Source organism: Nerophis ophidion, linkage group LG06 (genome assembly GCF_033978795.1).
Source record: "Nerophis ophidion isolate RoL-2023_Sa linkage group LG06, RoL_Noph_v1.0, whole genome shotgun sequence".
Lineage (NCBI taxonomy): Eukaryota > Metazoa > Chordata > Actinopteri > Syngnathiformes > Syngnathidae > Nerophis > Nerophis ophidion.
In genome coordinates this window covers 22314034-22336070 of record NC_084616.1, presented here as the reverse complement: position 1 = coordinate 22336070, position 22037 = coordinate 22314034, and the positions used below count along the sequence as shown (strand labels likewise).

The window sequence follows — 22037 nt, the reverse complement described above, 5'->3', positions numbered from 1 at the left end:
GCCTATCTCAGCTACAATCGGGCGGAAGGCAGGGTACACCCTGGACAAGTCGCCACCTCATCGCAGTAATTTACAAACAAATTCTTTAAAATTCCTACAATGTGAATTCCTGGATTTATTTTCACATTCTGTCTCTCACAGTTGAAGTGTACCTATGATGAAAATTACAGACCTCTGTCATCATTTTAAGTGGGAGAACTTGCACAATTGGTGGCTGACTAAATACTTTTTGCCCCAATGTTAAGAACTCCATTACCCAGCATGCCACAGTAGTGAAGAGCATGCGCAGTAGCCCCGTTAAGGTTGACATGCCGGCAGCTGGATGTTTTTGATGAGCACGCTGTGGAGTAAACTTTAAGAACTCAGCTAACACGCCTTGTCTGTATCTTTTATGATTAGACAAGACAACACGTATGTTTGCAAGGCCATTCTAAAGAAGGATATTTAAAGAGCTCAGCTGTCCCAGCAATGTGAGTTCAGATATTGTATTTCTTAATTTTTTCACATTTAATATGTTTTTTGCAATTTAAATTTTGACAGTGCCACATAAGATATGTTTTAAATGCTGATGCGGGTTTATTGATTTTTAAATGCGCCAGAAAATAGCCCGTTTTGTACAATGCCCAGTAGTGCGTAAATGTGTATCTGTTTAGTATTTTTCCAGCAATGGTCATGTGGTGACATTAACGATGGTATTTTGAGAGGTAATCATTGAAGGCCTAGGTGGGAAACGCACGTCCCGCCATTGAGTGAAACAGAGCCAGGGTGGCTGGGCCATGTGTACGTTAGCAAACCTCACTCCCCGACAACTTCAAGAGAAATGCTAGCTATCGAGTTGATAGCCCGGTAGTCAGCCCGCTCGCCTCCCATGTACGACCAGGGTTTGAGTCCGGTGTGGAACGGAATAGGCAGGGACCGAATCACGTGGGTTACTTAAATGCTGCCTCATTGCTAGGTCAGCATTGTAAATGAAAACATGTTTTTAATTGCCATAACCTAGATCAACAAACGTTACATACATAAACAAATACATATAAACTAGGAAGTGAGAACGCTGGTGTGTTGCCAAATGTTTGTATAATACATTACCCAAAAGGCTTAGGGCTGTAGCCAGGAACAGGAAGTTTGAGGAATAAAAAGTGGATATATTGTTACAAGTTGCTGTTCCTGCTTCGTCTACACAAGAAACAAACATGAGTTTTGATGAGATAGTTGACAAATTCCATTGTTAAAAAAGATAGCGGGGGTGTATATTGTAGCATCCGGGAAGAGTTAGTGTTGCAAGGGATTCTGGGTATTTGTTCTGTTGTGTTTATGTTGTGTTATGGTGCCGATGTTCTCCCGAAATGTGTTTGTCATTCTTGTTTGGTGTGGGTTCGCAGCGTGGCGCATATTTGTAACAATGTTAAAGTTGTTTATACGGCCACCCTCAGTGTGACTTATATGGCTGTTGATCAGTTATGCTTTGCATTCGCTTATGTGTGTGTAAAAGCTGCATATATCATGTGACAGGGCTGACGCGCTTTGTATGGACAAAAAGCGGACGAGATGACAGGTTGTAGAGGATGCTAAAGACAGTCTCTTTAAGGCACGCCCCCGGGTGGAAATCGGGAGAATGGTTGCCCTGGGAGATTTTGGGGAGGGGCACTGAAATTCAGGAGTCCCCCGGAAAAATCGAGTGGATTAGCAAGGGTGCTAGCAACGTCAAAATCACAGAGCGCTAACGAGTTTATGCTGCTATATTGACATATTGAGCTGCTGCCTTCAACATCCTCAAAGTTGATTAACGTTAATTCTAGATTATAAATCATGTCTCTTACCTGGATAGTAGAAGGTTGTGGACATAAACCGACAATTTGGTCAACTTTGACATCTAATTTAAACTTAGATTTAGACCTGGAGATGGCAAGAAAAAGACATGGAAAAACACTTTTTTTTTAATCCTCTTTTGTGAGGATTATGAATAATACTTCATGTAAACGGGAAGATATAAAAATCTTATCAGTCGGCATCAAAGTGAGAGCAGACATTGGATACTAAGTGAATGTTTTATTATGTTTGTATATCTTGTTTAGCGCTTAGCAATATTGCTACAGGATGATGGGTTTCACTGTTTAGCACAAAGCTTCTAAAACTTGTAGATCATCGTCATTATGTTCAGGCTTAAAATACAAGTTTCTGGATCATAATTTGTCCCACAGTAATCTTTGTTGTCTCTCATGAATTCTGCCATGATTAGTGTTGTTGTTGTTGAAGGAAAATTAACGTTGTTATGCATCTGTAAAATGAATACGCCGCCATGTGCTTCAAATGAGCAAAATGCATAAATAATACATGTAATTAGAAATGTTACTACATTACATATACACAGGGTGTATATAACATGTTGATGGTTTTTTTGTTGTTTTTTAGAATGCTTTATAGGCGGCACTCATTAACTTTATTATTTGCTAGATTTTCTAATGTTTATTTATGAGTTGGAATGCATTTAAAAACAGTATTTGTCAACTTGTGTTACATGAAGATTGTGAATGATTGGCAAAATAAATAAAAAAAATGCAGTTTCCCTTTAAGATGCTAGTTTTTATCGGTTTATGTCTTTCCTTGAAAGGATTGCCTTTACTTTTTTTTTTAGCTTTGCACAAGAAAAAAAAGACAACCTTGCAGATTAATAAAGTGCAAACAAAAAGGAACACCTGACAGTGCATTTGTAATGCCTGAAGGCCATTTCTTTCAGACAAACACCGGTACTGTAAGTACTGAACACACCTTTACTTCTAAACCTCTGTATGGAGTAGAGATGCGCGGACAGGCAATTATATCATCGGCAACCGCCTCACTAAAGTCGTCATCCACCCGCCATCCACCCGAACCAACATTTTATCAAAACCGCAACCGCCCGCCACCCACCCGTTGTTACATATCAGGGGTCGGAGACTTTTACTACACAAAGAGCTATTTTGACCCGTTTCACAGAGTAAAGAAGACAATGGGAGCCGCAACCATGCTCGTGAATATATGCTGGTGCTCATTCAGATAACGAGAACAAGGGTGTGCTATGAAGCCATTGCCTTTAACGCCTTCTACAACATGTACAAACTGCTTGCCAGTCCAGCAATATGTTGTATGTGGCTTCCGCAGACACACGTACACGACTGCAAGGCATACTGGGTGATACAGAGTACATTGATGGTTGTGATATAAACAACTTTAAAACTCTTACTAATATGCACCACACTGTGAAGCCACACCAAACAAGAATGACAAACACATTTCGGGAGAACATCCTCACAGTAACACAACATAAACGCAACACAACAAATAGCCAGAATCCTTTGCATCCATGACTCTTCCTGACTATATTTTACACCCCCGCGCCCCCGACCCCGCCCACCTTACTGACGCACGGGGGTGGGGGAGAGGGGGGGTGTAAAATATAGTCTGGAAGAGTCATGGATGCAAAGGATTCTGGGTATTTGTTGTGTTGCGTCTATGTTGTGTTACTGTGAGGATGTTCTCCCGAAATGTGTTTGTCATTCTTGTTTGGTGTGGCTTCACAGTGTGGCGCATATTAGTAAGAGTGTTAAAGTTGTTTATATCACAACCATCAGTGTACTCTGTATCACGCAGTATGCCTTTCAATCTTGTACGTGTGTCTGCGGAAGCCACATACAACATATTGCAGGACTTGCAAGCAGTTTGTACATGTTGTAGAAGGTGTTAAAGGCAATGGCTTCGTTGCAAGCCCTTATTATTGTTATCTGGGTGACCGCCATCAGATGTTTATGAGATAGTTTGCAGCTCCTATTGTCTTCTTTACTTTGAGACATGGGTCAAAATGGCTCTTTGAGTGGTAAAGGTTGCCGGTCCCTGAACTATGTACATTAAATATTTCCCAATGGTTCAACCGCCACCCGCCCGAATGTATTTAAAATCTATTTTTTCGTCATGTCACCCGCCCGACCCGCGGTTTATCCGCGGACTCCGCGGATGAGACCGCAAACCGCGGATCTCTAGTATGAAGGTTCACTTGCTAACTGCTATTTTCCTAGCTTACCTTAAAACAAGGATCTTCAGTGGTGAAAAAATCACTACAACTACACAAATGTAAGTTAAAGTTAAGTTAAAGTACCAATGATTGTCAAACACACACTAGGTGTGGTGAAATTTGTCCTCTGCATTTGACCCATACCCTTGTTCACCCCCTGGGAGGCGAGGGGAGCAGTGAGCAGCAGCGGTGGCCATGCCTGGGAATAATTTTTGGTGATTTAACCCCCAATTCCAACCTTTGATGCTGAGTGCCAAGCAGGGAGGTAATGGGTCCTATTTTTATAGTCTTTGGTATGACTCGGCCGGGGTTTGAACTCACGATTTACCAATCTCAGGGCGGACACTCTAACCCAGGGGTAGGGAACCTATGGCTCGGGAGCCAGATGTGGCTCTTTTGATGACTGCATCTGGCTCTCGGATAAATCTGAGCTGATGTTGCTTAAAACGATAAGTAATGAATAATTTCACTTGTAATCACAGTGTTAAAAATAATGTTCAAAATATAAAACATTCTCATGCATTTTTAATCCATCCATCCGTTCAAGAAGTTGCGTTAATGGTAACAAGTTATTTAGTTATTATTGGTTAGTGTGGGGCTTGCCCTCCTGGGGGTTCTTCAGACCCCCAAGCACCGACATGAGAGCCTGTTTCAGGGTTACAATATTGTTTTATTTTTCAATAAGTCTCTCAGTTGTTTTCCAGCAATTGTATTTCCAGCCCCAACCCCATCTCTCCTCCTGGCTGCTGCTTATAACAGAGCGACAGGTGATTAGATAACAAGGCCCAGGTGGGCCATCTACGCACCTGTCGCTGCAGGCCCGCAGGCCACGCCCCCTCCACAATGTTATTACAAAGAATAAGAGACCTATTATACTCTAGAAATGTTGGTCTTACTTAAAAATGCACACATTTAGTTGTGTTCAGTGTTAAAAAAAATATTATACGGCTCTTACGGAAATACATTTTGAAATATTTGGCTTTTCGGCTCTCTCAGCCAAAAATGTTACCGAACCCTGCTCTAACCACTAGGCCACTGAGTAGGTTGAAAAGTTAAAACAAAAAGTAACAAAATGAGAGAGAAATAAAGTAAATAGGTGGTCAAAACAATTTTAGGCTGGTGATTTTGGTCATTTATTATGGTAAACTCAGCTAATCCTAGGGCGCTAGCATAAATAGCATAGCATTGACAACATGTCAGTCATTTCAAATTTGGTCATACATTTATGGCAGTTCTTTGTTTTATAAAAAAGTAGAGATGTTTTAATAACTCATGTCCCTATGACAACTTTATCACTGTCTTAAATATTTGGACAATACTTCTCACCTGTTTGACCATCTCATCTCTGTCACGTGGGCGGAAAGTGCGAGATTCTCCATTGGCATCGAGTACGTAAGAACACCTGGGGGGAGAGAGATGAGACATTTGTGTTTATTGACAAATCTCCGGTGTTGGTTGTTTCCACTCACTTTTTTAGCATGATCTCCGAGGCTCCTTTGCTGTAGAGACGGAAGGAACCATCTGGCAGCTTGGTCACTGTGCTCATGGATTTTCGCACCGAGTTAAATGTGTACACCTGAGAGGAAATACGAAGTTATTAATACTTATACTAATGCTATGTGGGCATGTTTGTAACGTGTGCAAGTTCAATTTAGTGGACGTTTAATATCTATGATTCAGTGGGAACATATGACTCGACTTGCTGTGACTTGACTTATTGTTAAGTCCCGTTCTTCTTCGCTCTATATTAGGGGTCGGCCAACCAAAATGTTGAAAGAGCCATATTGGACCAAAAATACAAAAACAAATCCGTTTAGAGTTGCAAAAAAATATAAACCATATTACGTACATATAGTGTGTCATGAGATATGATTTGAATTATGAGGACTAAAAAGGAAACTAAATGAAATCAAATATAGCTACAAATGAGGCATAACGATGCAATATGTACATAGAGCTAGCCTAAATAGCATGTTAGCATCGATTAGCTTGCAGTCGTGCAGTGACCAAATATGTCTGATTAGCACTCCACACAAGTCTAATAACATCAACAAAACTCACCTGTGTGCATTCTTGCACAACGTTAAAAGTTTGGTGGACAAAATGAGACATACAAAGAAGTAGCACAAAACATGTCTTAGAACAGGGGTGTCAAACGTACGGCCCGAGGGCCGGATCAGGCCGGCGAACAGGTTTTATACGGCCCGCGGGATGAGTTTGTTAAAGTATGAAATCAACCTAACATTTTTTAATGAGAGAAACTGCTGTTCTAAATGTGTCCACTGGATGTCGCAATGGCAATTCTTTGTATCTTTGTCGATGGAGCTATATATGTACAAAATAAACCACATGATTTTGGTAAATCAGTCAAGGAAAATGATCAAACTACATTAATAACATACAGTAATTTGATTTTGATATAATTTTTTTATCTTGATTGATTGAAAATGAACACCAATGACTTGACAGATGAACATTATCACATAATGTATTCCGAAAATATAAATAACGACAAATAAAGATAGAATGTTATTAACCGAAACATGTAAGTGTAAAAAAAACAACAGTTGCCTTTATTTTTAAGTTATCGTGCCGTGATTTTACCAGTTCGGCCCATTTGAGAGTAGATTTTTTCCATGTGGCCCCCGATCTAAAATGAGTTTGACACCCCTGTCTTACAAAGTCGGAGAAAGTTATACATGTAAACAAGCTACGGTGGGTTCAAGGACCGCCAATATCAGTAGGACAAAACGGCGCTCGCCAAATACTCGAATCAGTGAAGCATGTTTAATATAAACAGTGTGCTTTATAACAATTAGGGAGGCTTGTGTCATTTTTATCCTCCTACAGAAACCATATTAAAACAATAAATATGTTTTTTTCCCCTCATCTTTTTCCATTTTTCATATATTTTTGAAAAAGCTCCAGAGAGCCACTAGGTGAAGTGAACTATATTTATATAGCGCTTTTCTCTAGTGACTCAAAGCGCTTTACATGGTGAAACCCAATATCAAATTTTTACATTTAAACCAGTGTGGGTGGCACTGGGAGCAGGTGGGTAAAGTGTCTTGCCCAAGGACACAACGGCAGTGACTAGGATGGCGGAAGCGGGGATTGAACCTGCAACCCTCAAGGTGCTGGCACGGCCGCTCTACCAACCGAGCTATACCGCCCCTACCAAGGGTGGTGCTAAAGAGCCGCATGCGGCTCCAGAGCCACGGGTTGCCGACCCCCGCTCTATATGAATGTCAACATATGGGTTAACATTCGTATGTGTCATTCATTGGACAAAAGAGATGATTTGTTGTAGCGGCACCACTATATGGTTGTACATATTAAGCATACATCCATCCATCCATTTTCTACCGCGTGTCCCTTTCAGGGTCGCGGGGGGTGCTGTAGCCTATCTCAGCTACAATCGGGCGGAAGGTGGGGTACACCCTGGACAAGTCGCCACCTCATCACAGGGCCAACACAGATAGACAAACAACGTTCACACTCACATTCACACACTAAAGTTAAAGTTAAAGTACCAATGATTGTCACTCACACACTAAGTGTGGTGAAATTTGTCCTCTGCAATTGACACATCCCCTTGATCACCCCCTGGGAAGTGAGGGGAGCAGTGGGGAGCAGTGGGCAGCAGCGGTGCCGCGCCCGGGAATCATTTATGGTGATTTAACCCCCAATTCCAACCCTTGGGGCCAATTTAGTGTTGCCAATCAACCATTAAGCAAAAAATAAGTGGAAAATAAATGTTGTCTACGGTTCATTATTATTTTTGAGCTTATTTGGCTTAAGATTTGGTTAGAATTATTCTAGAAACCCATACAAAAACTAAAAAAAAGGGCTCTTTGGTACTAGTACCAAAATGCAATTCCATACTTTTTGATACTTTTCTAAATCAAAGGAACCACAAAAATTGGCATTATTGACTTAATTTTAGTAAAAAATCTTATGATACAATAAACATACATTTGTTATTGCAATATTATTTAATGTATGCATTAAATAAGATGTTTAACATACGAAACAACTAGTATTTTAGTAGTAAGAAAGCAAACAAAGTCTCCTAATTAGTCTGCTAATGTATGCAGTAACATATTGTGTCATTTCCCATTCTTTTATTTTGTCAACAATATTCATCTACTTAGGGCAGCACGGTGGAACAGAGGTCGGTACGTGTGCCTAACAATATGAAAGTCCTAAATGAACATTGATTGATTGATTGATTGATTGAAGGTATGCCAAAGGGTGCGTGAGATTTTTTTTAAATATTCTAAAAATAGCAACAATTCAAAAATCCTTTATAAATATATTTATTGAATAACACTTCAACAAAATATGAATGTAAGTTCATAAACTGTGAAAAAATACAACAATTCAGTGTTGACAGCTACATTTTTTGTGGACATGTTCCATAAATATTGATGTTAATGATTTCTTTTTTTGTGAAGAAATGTTTCGAATGAAGTTCATGAATCCAGATGGATCTCTATTACAATCCCCAAAGAGGGCACTTTAAGTTGATGATTACTTCTATGTGTAGAAATCTTTATTTATAATTGAATCACTTGTTTATTTTTCAACAAGTTTTTAGTTATTTTTAGATCTTTTTTTCCAAATAGTTCAAGAAAGACCACTGCAGATGAGCAATATTTTGCACTTTTATGCAATTTAATAAATCAGAAACTGATTTTTAGGTATTTTTATATCTTTTTTTTCAAATAGTTCAAGAAATACCACTGCAAATGACTAATATTTTGCACTTTTATGCAATTGAATAAATCAGAAACTGATGACATAGTGCTGTAGTTTACTTCTTTATCTTTTGTTTTCAACCAAAAATGCTTTGCTCTGATTAGGGGGTACTTGAATCAAAAAAATGTTCACAGGGGGTACATCACTGAAAAAAGGCTGAGAACCACTGCTTTAGAGCACAGCTGTAACTTCCTGCCACTAAACCTGCAGAAAATAGTTATTTTCAGATTTCTCTATGTTTACATTTTCACACTTTGCACTATTTTCCTACACTTTATGATGCATTTCTTAAATATTCCTTATTTTTCATCTTCATTTTAAGAGTTTATTGTTAAGTGTTCAATGTGATTTTACTATTTTGTTGACATTGTTTGAGTGTTTTCCATGCTCGTGTGGACATTTTCTTTCTGCCCTGATAGGTGAGGGCATTAACATTTAATATATTTTTCTCCCGCTCTTTATTTTCCTGAGGTTGAATTTTTTTAAATGATTATCGATATCAACCACTATAAAACACTTATATGGTGATACAGTTTTCAGCCGTATCGCTCATCCCGAGTCGATACGATGTCCCACCTTGTAGAGTCTCTCTTCAGGGATCTGGTCTCTGACGGACATGTAGTCCTGTTGCAGGTCCAGTACAAATCCCAGGAGGCCACACTCCGTCTTGTTGCCCACTTGCTTGGCCAGACCTCCCTCCACATCTGGTGGCTGACAAAGAATGTATGGAATAGAAGATGAGTGGTGAATGAAAAGTAAATGTAAATATTTTGTTCCTCTCATAATAACCAAAACAAATAACGTGTCTCTAAGAGAAAATGACTCACTAAGATCTTGGAGGTGTAGGCACTGTTGATTGCGATAGCGTTGACTAATATGTCCAGTGTCCGGGGGTTGATCTGGCCTGGGTCCGGGATCACACGGTAGTGCATGTCACCTAGGCAACGGCAATCATTTCAATGCATGTGGGTTGATGCCATGCGTGGCGTGGATTCGCTGCGTGCCAAGACTCACCGACGTAAGCCTGAACCACGGTCATGCGGTTGGTGGTGAGCGTGCCCGTCTTGTCGGAGCAGATGGCAGTGGCGTTGCCCATGGTCTCACACGCGTCCAGGTGGCGCACAAGGTTGTTGTCCTTCATCATTTTCTACGGCAGACAATGGGCTCAAATGTCACTCATTCATACAATGATAATCAATTCTACTTTGATTTAAGGGCTTTCTAAATTGGGCCCGCACATTTTAAAAATATTTTTACAAAAAACCCATAACAAGTGGAATAAACACATGGATGACGTAATCTGGTGTGGGTAAAATTGACTGGCCTGCACAGAGTCCTGACCTGCACCCGATAGAACACCTTTGGGATAAAATTAGAACGGAGACTGAAAGCCAGGCCTTCTCGACCAATGTAAGTGTGTGACCTCACCAATGCGCTTTTGGAAGAATGGTCGAAAATTCCTATAAACACACTCCACAACCTTGTGGACAGCCGTCCCAGAAGAGTTGAAGCTGTAATAGCTGCAAAAGGTGGGCCGACGTCATATTGAACCCTATTTGTTAGGAATGGGATGGCACTTCAAGTTCATATGTGAGTCAAGGCAGGTGGACAAATACTTTTGGCAATATAATGAAGAGATTTAAGCGTTACAAGTAAAAAAAAAAAATCATTTATGACCTATTTTAACACTTTTATTAGTGGGGCCCTTTTGGATCCCTGAGAATTGGTTTAAAAAATAATAATGCATCAAAATCAATGTTGTTATGAATTATTAACCTATTCGAGACTCAAATTACTTCAAATCAAATATTCCACTTTGACATTTTTTGGGAGGAAAATCTTGCATATTTTGTGTTTTTGCCATCCAAAACAGGGTTTTATTTGGCAAAAAAGGGCATAAAACATATTCAAAACTAATAACTAATAATAAAAAATAAAAAAAATGTTATATCATCTAAAGTTAATACAGAAATTTACTGCTTTTGATGTGGGGTCATAATCTCCTTACATGTCTGAAAAAGAGTAGGAAGACATACAGTAGCTTTTCCAATGCATAGCAATTACTAACACATTTTTCACCCTTTGTGTTCTCATTTTGTAATGCAATTTACATCAATTAACTCAAAATGCAACAGTTCTCTTAAATAAATAGTTCAGTCATTTATGATTCACATAAAGAGATGAATAATAATATCTCAATTTCAATAAGTTCAAGAGGTTAATCAGAATATTATCAGAGTATTGTATTTATTAGCGCATAAGCCAGGGGTAGGGAACATATGGCTCTAGAGCCAGATGTGGCTCTTTTGATGACTGCATCTGGCTCTCAGATAAATCTTAGCTGATATTATACACGATAAGTAATGAATAATTCCGCTGGTAATCACAGTGTTAAAAATAAAGTTCAAATTATAAAACATTCTCATGCGTTTTAATCCAACCATCCATTTTCTATCGTACCTGTTCAAGAGGTCGCATTAATGGTAGGAAGTATAATATTTATTATTGGTTAGCTTTAGAATAACATTGTTATTAAAAAGAATAAGAGACTTACTACACTCTAAAAATGTTGGTCTTAAAAATGCACGCATTTAGTTATATGGCTCTCACGGAAATACATTTTGAAATATTTGGCTTTTATGGCTCTCTCAGCCAAAAAGGTTCCCGACCCCTGGCATAAGCTGTTACTTTTTTACCAAGCTCTGAACCCCGCCGCTTATACACAGGTGCAGCTAATCTATAGATTTTTCTTCGACAACGGCTAAATTATGTAATAGATTAAGCAAAGCAATCAAACAATGTACTACAGTAATTTGATCCACTTTGAGAAAACTGTACAAGCTCAACGTTTTTACAAAGTACAAGGAAGAAGAATCATGAATCTTATTAAACAAGCTTTCTTTCAACTCATAAAGAATGAATCGAAAGACATTAATGACATTACTGTTTTGTATAAAAGGCCTTTTTACTGCTGTGTTACAGAAACCTTTGGAAACACTTAAGATATAAACATGTACAAAATATTATGGGTAAAGATGTCATTTCACAACATACTGGTATATATATCTGCGACTTATATATGAAATATAAAGATATTTTTTAATTTTTCTTAGAAAAAATGTGGCTTAAAGTCACGTACATCTTAGTTGTCGTTTCCATGGACAAATTGAATTGAAATTGAAAATGCCACGTAAAATCGCTAATGCTAATCTGTAGCATGTATATGCCCTTACCAATGTAAATTAGCATCTAGCTAGTGTGTTTTGAAATGCGGAGCCTGACTTTTGAGTGTTCTCTACCAGGCGTGCTTGTTTCGTTGCCATGGAAAGTTACTGTACAACAGATTATCACCAGACCTATGTAAGCATCAATATATACCTTGATGTTGCAGAAAAAAGACCGTATGTTTTTTTAACCGATTTCCGAACTCTAAAAGGGTGAATTTGGCGATTGAAACGCCTTTCAATTGTTCGCTGTCGGAGCAATGACCTTTCACCCGTGATGTCACAACGGGAAGCAATCTGCCATTTTCTCAAACACATTACACACACCAAGTCAAATCAGCTCTGTTATTTTCAGTTTTTTCGACTGTTTTCCGTACCTTGGAGACATTATGCCTCGTCGGTGTGTTGTCGGAGGGTGTAACAACACGAACAGGGACGGATTCAAGTTGACCTACGTGGTGTGTTAATCAGACATATCAATGGTCACGGCATGCTAATCGATGCTAACATGCTATTTAGGCTAGCTGTATGTACATATTGCATCATTATGCCTCATTTGTATCTATATTTGCATTAAGCCTTTCCCTCCACCCACATTTAATGCCAAACAAACACATACCAATCGACAGATTCAAGTTGCAACAGTGGTCAAAAATTGCTAAAGTCCCGTTTGTTCTGCACACTTTACCGACGATAGCGATGGTACGACAGAGATGGCACAGAGATGTGTGGATATCCTGCGACACTCAAAGCAGATGCATTTCCAACAATAAAGTCAACAAAATCACAAAGATGAGTTTTGTTGATGTTATTGACTTATGTGCTAATCAGACATATTTGCTCACGGCATGACTGCAAGCTAATCGGTGCTAACATGCTATTTAGGCTAGCTGTATGTACATATTGCAACATTATGCCTCATTTGTAGCTATATTTGCATCCAGCCTTTCCCTCCACCCACATTTATTGCCAAACAAACACATACCAATCAACGGATTCAAGTTGCACCAGTGGTCAAAAGATGCAATCGTTGATTAGAAGGCGATCGGCGAATTCGTCCTCGTTGCCGCTGTCTGTTGTGATATGGCTCAATAGCTTCAGTTTCTTCTTCAATTTCGTTTTCGCTACCTACCTCCACACTCCAACCATCCGTTTCAATACATGCATAATCTGTTGAACCGCTTAAGCCGCTGAAATCCGAGTCTGAATCCGAGGTAATGTCACTATACCTTTCTGTTCTATCCGCCACGTTTGCTTGTGGTTGCTTCACGCAGTGACGTCACACGAAAATGGACGGGTGGATATAACGATGGTTAAAATCAGGCACTTTGAAGCCGTTTTTCGGGATATTGCGTGATGGGTAAAATTTTGAGAAAAACTTCGAAAAATAAAATAAGCGACTGGGAACTGATTTTTATTGGTTTTAACACTTCAGAAATTGTGATAATGTTCCCCTTAAGAGGCAGTCCGCTATAAATGCACCCGTTTTCCCGCCAAGTGTTTGAGTGTCACATGCAACAAAGGTAATGAAACACCGTTTAAACTATATTAATCGGTGCTCGGTAGTACCGAAATCTGTACCCTTCCCTTTCTGTCAGTCCTGGGCCTTTACCATCGACATCACCTTGACTCGGGAAAGATGTGCGTTGGAGGTGCGGCCTACCTTGACAGAGTACGCCAGAGAGATGGTGACGGCGAGCGGCAAACCCTCCGGCACGGCGACCACAAGCACGGTGACTCCAATGATGAAGAACTTGACAAAGTACTGGACGTAGACCGGGGTACATTCTGTCACCCACACGTGGCCTGCAACAAGACGGGACAGGATGTGCAACAGCTTGTGCTCAACAGGGCGGTACACACACACACACACACATTCATCCACCCACCTTCAACAACAAAGGTGTCGATGACAAAGTAGAGCACCAGGATGATAACAGTAATAGCGGACATCACTAAACCTGTGGAGGGATGGAAAGAAAGACACTTTGTTACTCAGTCTTCACAACTCTAACAATTACTTTTTTTCCCCAAGCTTTGAACGCTGCGGCTTATACAAAGATGCGGCTAATCTATGAGTTTTTCTTCGCTAATAATATAACTAAAACAATTTGTACTTACTAAACCGTCCTATGTGTGATGTCTGTAGGACTATTTTAATGCATATTTGTATCGTAATGTATTTAAGCTAGCGTCATTGGCATTATCTTATATGCTAACACGTTTACGAGTGTCTGTGTTAGTACTATTAAAGGGGAACATTATCACCAGACCTATGTATGCGTAAATATATACCTTGATACTGCAGAAAAAAGACCATATGTTTTTTTAACCGATTTTCGAACTCTAAAAGGGTGAATTTGGCGATTTAAACGCCTTTCAATTGTTCACTGTCGGAGCAATGACCTTTCACCCGTGACGTCACGTCGTGAAGAGACCCGCCATTTTCTCAAACACATTACACACACCAAGTGAAATCAGCTCTGTTATTTTCCGTTTTTTCGACTGTTTTCTGGTACCTTGGAGACATCATGCCTCGTCGGTGTGTTGTCGGAGGGTGTAACAACACGAAAAGGGTGTAACAACACGAACAGGGACGGATTCAAGTTGCACCAGCGGTCAAAAGATGCGAAAGTCCCTCGTTTGTTCCGCACACTTTACCGACGACAGCTATGCTACGACAGAGATGGCAAGAATGTGTGGATATCTTGCGACAATCAAAGCAGATGCATTTCAAATGATAAAGTCAACGAAATCACAAAGGTGAGTTTTGTTGATGTTATTGACTTATGAGGAGTGTGCTAATCAGACATATTTGTTCACGGCATGACTGCAAACTAATCAATGCTAACATGCTATTTAGGCTAGCTGTATGTACATATTGCATCATTATGCCTCATTTGTAGCTATATTTGCATCCAGCCTTTCCTCCATCCACATTTAATGCCAAACAAACACATACCAATCGTTGGTTAGAAGGGGATCGCCGAATTCGTCCGCGCTTCCTCCTGTGCCGCTGTCTGTCGTGATATGGCTCAAAAGCTTCTGTTTCTTCTTTAATTTCGTTTTCGGTACCTGGCTCCACACTCCAACCATCCGTTTCAATACATGCCTAATCTGTTGAATCGCTTACGGCGCTGAAATCCGAGTCTGAATCCGAGCTACTATGCTATACCTTTCTGTGCTATCCGCCATGTTTGTTTCTGGTGGCTTCACGCAGTGACGTCACAGGACAATAGACGGGTGGATATAGCGATGGTGTAAATCAGGCACTTTGAAGCCGTTTTTCGGGATATTGCGTGATGGGTAAAAATTTTGAGAAAAACTTCGAAAAATAAAATAAGCCAACGGGAACTGATTTTTATTGGTTTTAACCCTTCAGAAATTGTGATAATGTTCCCCTTTAACTTACAATGGCATTCTTTTTTTTATTGTTTCAGTTTCACAAATTGCTTAGTATACTCACCAAAACGTCACCGTGGAGTCATTGAGTCTGTTTAGCTGATTGGAGAGCTAGCTTCCGCAGCTAGGGACAATGACTACTGTTTTGTTTCATCAGTCATTTTACTACCGCCTTACAGACATCGCTTGGAAACAATTAAGGTATGGAAATAAACCATTACAGAATATTTTGTACCGGAATATATTTGCAGTTTGTAGTCCGGTGTGGCTAATATATGAAACATATATATATATATTTTTTTTAATGTATATATCTGTATATATCTATAGTCAAGAAAATACAGTATTTTTGTACTCAGCAGACAGGAAAGTGGTAGCTACCTGCTTTGCCAATTTGAACCGCCAGTTTGGTGAGCTTGCCCTGCAAGACACTCTTCTCCTTCTTCGGTATGTTGGTCTTCTTCTTCTCTCGGTCGTCCACTTCTCCTCCCTCCGCGCTTTTGAGGGGCTGCATCTCCATGGCGACGCCACCATCTTGCTTCTTAGCTAAATTATACGCACAAAGCCAATAGACAGTAACATCAGCTACAGAAAAAACAAATGCGGCGGAACCCCGATTTGGCAGTTGGTGTGTTAATTGCCAGTTTATAAATAACGCGCCAATCACTAGCTGACAACTAACAGGTTAATCACTAGCTAGCAAATGGCGCATTAATCGCTGGCCGCAACTAGCAAGAAAATCGCCAACTTGCAAATAAGGCACCAATCGCTAGCTAACAATTAGGGTGGTAATGGCGAGCTGACAACTACAGCACTAATTGCTAGTTGTCAAATAGTGTGCTAATCACTAGTTGACAACTAACAGACTAATCGATACCTAGCAAATAGTGCGTTTATCACTAGCTGCAACTAGCGCGTTAATTGCTAACTGACAACTACAGCGCTAATTGCTAGCTAGCAACCAGAGCACTAATCTCTAGCTGACAAAAAGCAGGCAAATCCCTAGCAGAGAACTAGTTCGCTAACCACTAGCTGACAACTAACAGACCAATCGCTGGGTAGCAAATGGCGTGCCAACCGCTAGCTGACAACTAAAGCGCTAATCGTTAGCTGGCAACTAAAGCACTAATCGCTAAGTGAAAACTAACAACCAGATCGCTAGCTGGTAACTAAAGCACTGATCGGTTGCTGACAACTAACGCGGCAATTACTAGCTGACAACTAGAGTGCCAATAGGTGGCTGGCAACTAGAGCTCTAATCCCTAGGTGACAACTATTGCACTAATCACCAGCGGGAAAACGGAGTGCTAATCGCTAGCTGGCAACAAGCACGCCGGTCGCTAGCTGCCTATTAAAGCGCAAATCGCAAGCTGACAACTAAAGTGCTAATCACTAGCTATTTTACATATAGCAGTTCCTCTGCGGACCACCGTTGAATACTCCTGGGAGTGGACTTCTACGGTATCTCCTTATAGATGCTTTCGCCGTCAAACACACCATCAGCAGCTTCTGCATATTTGCATGGATAAATGTTTAAATACATTTTAACGTATCCGGCTGGCATCTTGGACACATTCTGCTTCAGTATGCTGCAGACTAGCAGTGCTACGCTCCAATGATTAATTAAAATTTAGTTAGCTACACGCTGTGTCATCTTTTTGATGATTTCTTTCTTTAATAGACAATTTAGAGTGAAAAGCTAATTTTATTTTCACTCGCATACAAATCATTCTAACTTGGATTGTTTCCCTGGCTTCGAGACTCTCCCGAAGGTCACTGCAGCGAAGACACAACAAAATCCCTTTTTGTATCTCATGGATACACACCTCTCTCGTCCAAAGACAAAACCTAGAAACTCACTTCTAGCTGATTTTGAGAAAACAAAGGAAAACCAATCTATCTAGATGCTGTCTTACAAAGATCTACAAAGTCATCAAACGTATAGATGTTTTCTTGAGCTTTCATTTTCTTTCCGATTGAGCCATTGATTGAATCTGCTCTCATGAACGTGTGCCCTTTCTCCAGATATTTTATCACAATCTCGGGTGGGCCCCATTCTGCGTTTGCACATTGGGCAAGAGCCGTGTACAGCGTCGATTTTTTATTTTGACTTCCACAATTAACTGCCCAAAAGAGTTTGCAAGGGGAAGAATCAAGAACAATACATTTAATGAAGGTGCTTGCAACGTCCTGGGCCAATCTTCCAAATATCCCCTCGTGCCATAATATCACATAATCAGGTTGACCGTCGGCCCCCATTCGTGCAAATGTCTCATTAAAGACAATAAGGCCACTGACAAAGAAGCTCTGATTGGTCCCTTGAGATACTAGGTTTTTCTGGTTGTATTTACACGGTTATGTGGTAGTTGCTAGGTCCTGCCATGCGCGGAACAAATTACAATATCGCATACACTAATGTAAAGCATGTCACCTAGGATCTCCAAAATTATTATCAGCTCAGTTTTGACCAAAATTGAGTTACTGGGTTTTGCCTTTGGACGGGAGACCTGTTGTTGCTGACTTTGGACTAGCGACTGCATAATACATCAAGGCCACGGAACAGAGACACACTGGGGGCTTACACACACACACACACACACACACACACACACACACACACACACACACACACACACACACACACACACACACACACATCCACAAAAAAATATACGCCACACATACACCCCCCCAACTCAACGCCCTCGACGCAAATCCCATAGGGGTGATGAATGGATGGTCAGCGCTTGAGAGCTGCGGCCTACCACCATGACCTTGAACTACCTTCCCTCTGTTGCTAGATATCTCGAGATGTATGTTGTAATATGTATATGTGCTTTGCTATGGAGGTTTTTTCCCCACTCCAGACTGGGCCCCCTTAGGAGCCCAGTCTAGATTGTACTTTTTTACTCATCTTTCCCCAGCATTTACCTTTTTCCCATCTTTTACGGGACGCCTTATGGCGACCCATCAGCGTTCTTGTTCTGTAACCCTGTACACTGTTTGTTTGTCTAATCTTGAACAGGTTTGTGCTGAAAACAAAGTTTCGTTGTACTTGTGCAATGACAATAAAGACCTATCCTATCCTATCCTATCCTATCCTATCCTATCCTGTCCTATTCTATCCTATCCTATCCTATCCTATCCTATCCTACCATATCCTATCCTAATTCAATGAATATCATCCATTTCTTCTCAGCACTGTCCTCCACCCTCACTTTCTTCACAAACATGCTTGGGAAAACAAAGTTGTGTCCATCCTTAGCTATAAGGTAATGCTCGCGCGGCGTCCACTGTGACATTCTCTACGCCAACTAGTAGTGGGGAAGTTTGTTACCCATAAAGAATAAAAATTAACCGAGAGACAGCTCTTGTTTTGAAACGCTGGTAAGCTGGGACACTCAGGTAGTGCTTTAACGACTGTCAAGGTGTTTACCTTTGTTCTGGTTGTTCTCCACGGCGCCATCGGGTTGTTTTCCTACAGAAAAGGACAAAGACAAAAGTGCAGAAAGACAGATGTTAACATTCACGTGCCGGCAGCTCATGGAAACGATACGCAAAGGGAAGTGATAACGACACACATGTTGTTGGTTGGAAATACATCACTCAGTACACATGTGAGTCCTTCAAGACCATGGATACGGTCACACCACGTTCTACTGGGAGGTGGTGGGGGTGTGGCTTGAGGGCGGGACAGACAACCGTGTGCTCACATACCGTTGGTGACTGTGCTGAAACTGGCATCTGTGTTGACCAGCAACTGAGTACTGTCCTCTGTTTGGAGGTATGTGCGGGGGACACGAGAGAAGTTGATAAAAAGGAGGGACAACAAAAGAGAGCAAAAAAGGGAAATAATAAAGCTCCAATAAAGAACGTGTTTGTTTTAGGGATGCTCTGATCCAGGGGTCACCAACGCGGTGCCCGCGGGCACCAGGTCACCCGTAAGGACCAGATGAGTAGCCCGCTGGCCTGTTCTAAAAATAGCTCAAATAGCAGCACTTACCAGTGAGCTGCCTCTATTTTTTTAATTGTATTAATTTACTAGCATGCTGGTCTCGCTTTGCTGGACATTTTTAATTCTAAGAGAGACAAAACTCAAATAGAATTTGAAAATCCAGGAAAATATTTTAAAGACTTGGTCTTCACTTGTTTAAATAATTTTTTTTTTTTTTTTTTTTAACTTTGCTTCTTATAACTTTCAGAGAGAACATTTTAGAGAAAAAATGCAATCTTAAAAATTATTTTAGGATTTTTAAACACATATACCTTTTTACCTTTTAAATTCCTTCCTCTTTTTCCCTGAGAATTTAAATCAATGTTCATTTTTTTTTTTATTGTAAAGAATAATAAATACATTTTTATTGAATTCTTAAATTTGTTTTTTCGACAAAGAACATTTGTAAAAAAATTCTTCAAACTTATTATGATTAAAATTTAAAAAAAATATTCTGGCAAATCTAGAAAATCTGTAAAATCAAATTTAAATCTTATTTCAAAGTCTTTTGAATTTCTAACAAAGTGCAGATTGGATTTTAACCTATTTAAAACACGTCATCAAAATTCAAAAATGAATCTTAATCAGGAAAAATTACTAATGATTTTCCATGAATTCTTTATTACATTTTTTCAAAAAGATTCGAATTAGCTAGATTTCCTCTTCATTTTTTTCCGTTGAAGTTTGAGTTTTAAAGAGTCGAAATTGAAAATAAACTATGTTTCAAACTTAAATTGTCCTTTTTTTTGTGTTTTCTCCTCTTTTAAACCGTTCAATTAAGTGTTTTTTTTCAACATTTATTCTCTACAAAAAACCTTCCGTAAAAGGAAAAAAAAAGGACGACGGAATGACAGACAGAAATACCCATTTTTTTTATATATGCCAGAAATAAACAATTTACTCAATTTACCTTTAATAAATATATATACATATATATATATATATATATATATATATATGTATGTATATATATATATATATATATATATATATATATATATATATATATATATATATAGAGGGAGAGAGAGAGAGAGAGAGAGAGACACAATTTGCTCAATTTACCTTTAATATATATATATATATATATATATTAAAGAGACAATTTGCTCAATTTACCTTTAATATATATATATTAAAGGTAAATTGAGCAAATTGTCTCTGTCTCTCTCTCTCTCTCTCTCTCTATATATATATATATATATATATATATGTATATATATATATATATACACACACATATGTGTACATATATATATATATACATATATATATATATATATATATATATATATATATATATATATATATATATATGTATATATATATATATATATATATATATATATTTATACATATATACATATATATATATAATTATTAATATTATTAAAGGTAAATTGAGCAAATTGGCTATTTCTGGCAATTTATTTAAGTGTGTATCAGACTGGTAGCCCTTCGTATTAATCAGTACCCAAGAAGCAGCTCTTGGTTTCAAAAAGTTTGGTGACCCCTGCTCTGATCAGTATCGGAACATCTCTGTGGAAAAGTACTTGGTCGACTACAAAAGTTAATCCCCTCTGACTTACACTTTATTTACATACACAGTTAGCTAGCAGCTAACTGAATGTGCATACACAGTGTGGAGATGCTCCCTTCAGTTAATACTCATCCCCTCCATTGTGGCAAACAAACTACATTTCTTACTATCTTAAATATCATTATCAAGTACTGCTATCTACAGAGGGAGGGCCAAACCTGTGGCACACGGATAAAAACAAGCCTGCTAGCAAGCTAGCTTGAAAGAAGAGAGGAAGTTAGTGCTGAGTGAAGTTCAAAAAGAAAGTAAGCAGGAAGTCGATTAATTAGTAGGGGTGCACAAAAAAATCGATTCACATTCAAATTGTGATTCTTATTGATACTGATTTTCAATCGATTTGTAATTTTCAAATCCATCCACCCATCCATTTTCTACCGCTTGTCCCGTTCAGAGTTGCGGGGGGTCGCTGGAGCCTATCTCAGCTGCATTCGGGCGGAAGGCGGGATACACCCTGGACAAGTCTCCACCTCATCACAGGGCCAACACAGATAGACAGACAACATTCACACTCACATTCACACACTAGGACCAATTTAGAGTTGCCAATCAACCTATCCCCAGGTGCGTGTTTTTGGCGGTGGGAGGAAGCTGTAGTATCCGGAGGGAACCCACGAAGTCACGGGGAGAACATGCAATCTCCACACAGAAAGATCACAAGCCCGGGATTGAACCCTGACTTGTCAGGACTTTGGTATTGTGAGGCAGACGTACTAACCCCTGTTTCACCGTGCTGCCCATGTATTAATTTTTTTTTAAATAAGAACAATTTTTTAAACTTTGTTTTTAAAAGGGCCGTTTCTAAATCGTTTAAAAAATCAATTTGAATAAATAAATAATTGTTGAAGTAAATTTTATTCCATACAATGCGATAAGTAAAATTATTTTGAGAATGAAAGAATGAATGGGTGAATACATTTAGAATGTTTATCATGGTTCTTCTTTTTTGTACTTTGTAAACACTAAGTTTGAAGAGTTTCTTGAAGTTGATCATATTAGTACATTATTTGA

At 39.3% G+C, this 22037-nt stretch overlaps 1 protein-coding gene across 4 annotated transcripts in view; it reads right to left on the bottom strand.

The window, feature by feature from the left end:
* The window catches only part of atp2b3b (ATPase plasma membrane Ca2+ transporting 3b), a 184826-nt gene that overhangs the window by 71796 nt on the left and 90993 nt on the right, over window positions 1-22037 (bottom strand). For 3 of the 4 annotated variants that reach the window (XM_061903092.1, XM_061903089.1, XM_061903091.1), the window contains exons 7-16: window positions 19153-19209; window positions 18872-18913; window positions 15817-15981; window positions 13923-13994; window positions 13697-13839; window positions 9824-9956; window positions 9637-9746; window positions 9386-9520; window positions 5518-5624; window positions 5375-5450 (exon numbers count right to left, since the gene is read on the bottom strand). In XM_061903092.1, coding sequence (XP_061759076.1) covers window positions 5375-5450; window positions 5518-5624; window positions 9386-9520; window positions 9637-9746; window positions 9824-9956; window positions 13697-13839; window positions 13923-13994; window positions 15817-15981; window positions 18872-18913; window positions 19153-19209 — 1040 coding nt within the window. The remainder of the gene's footprint in view (window positions 1-5374; window positions 5451-5517; window positions 5625-9385; window positions 9521-9636; window positions 9747-9823; window positions 9957-13696; window positions 13840-13922; window positions 13995-15816; window positions 15982-18871; window positions 18914-19152; window positions 19210-22037) is intronic. The other variant, XM_061903090.1, reaches the window with a different exon arrangement.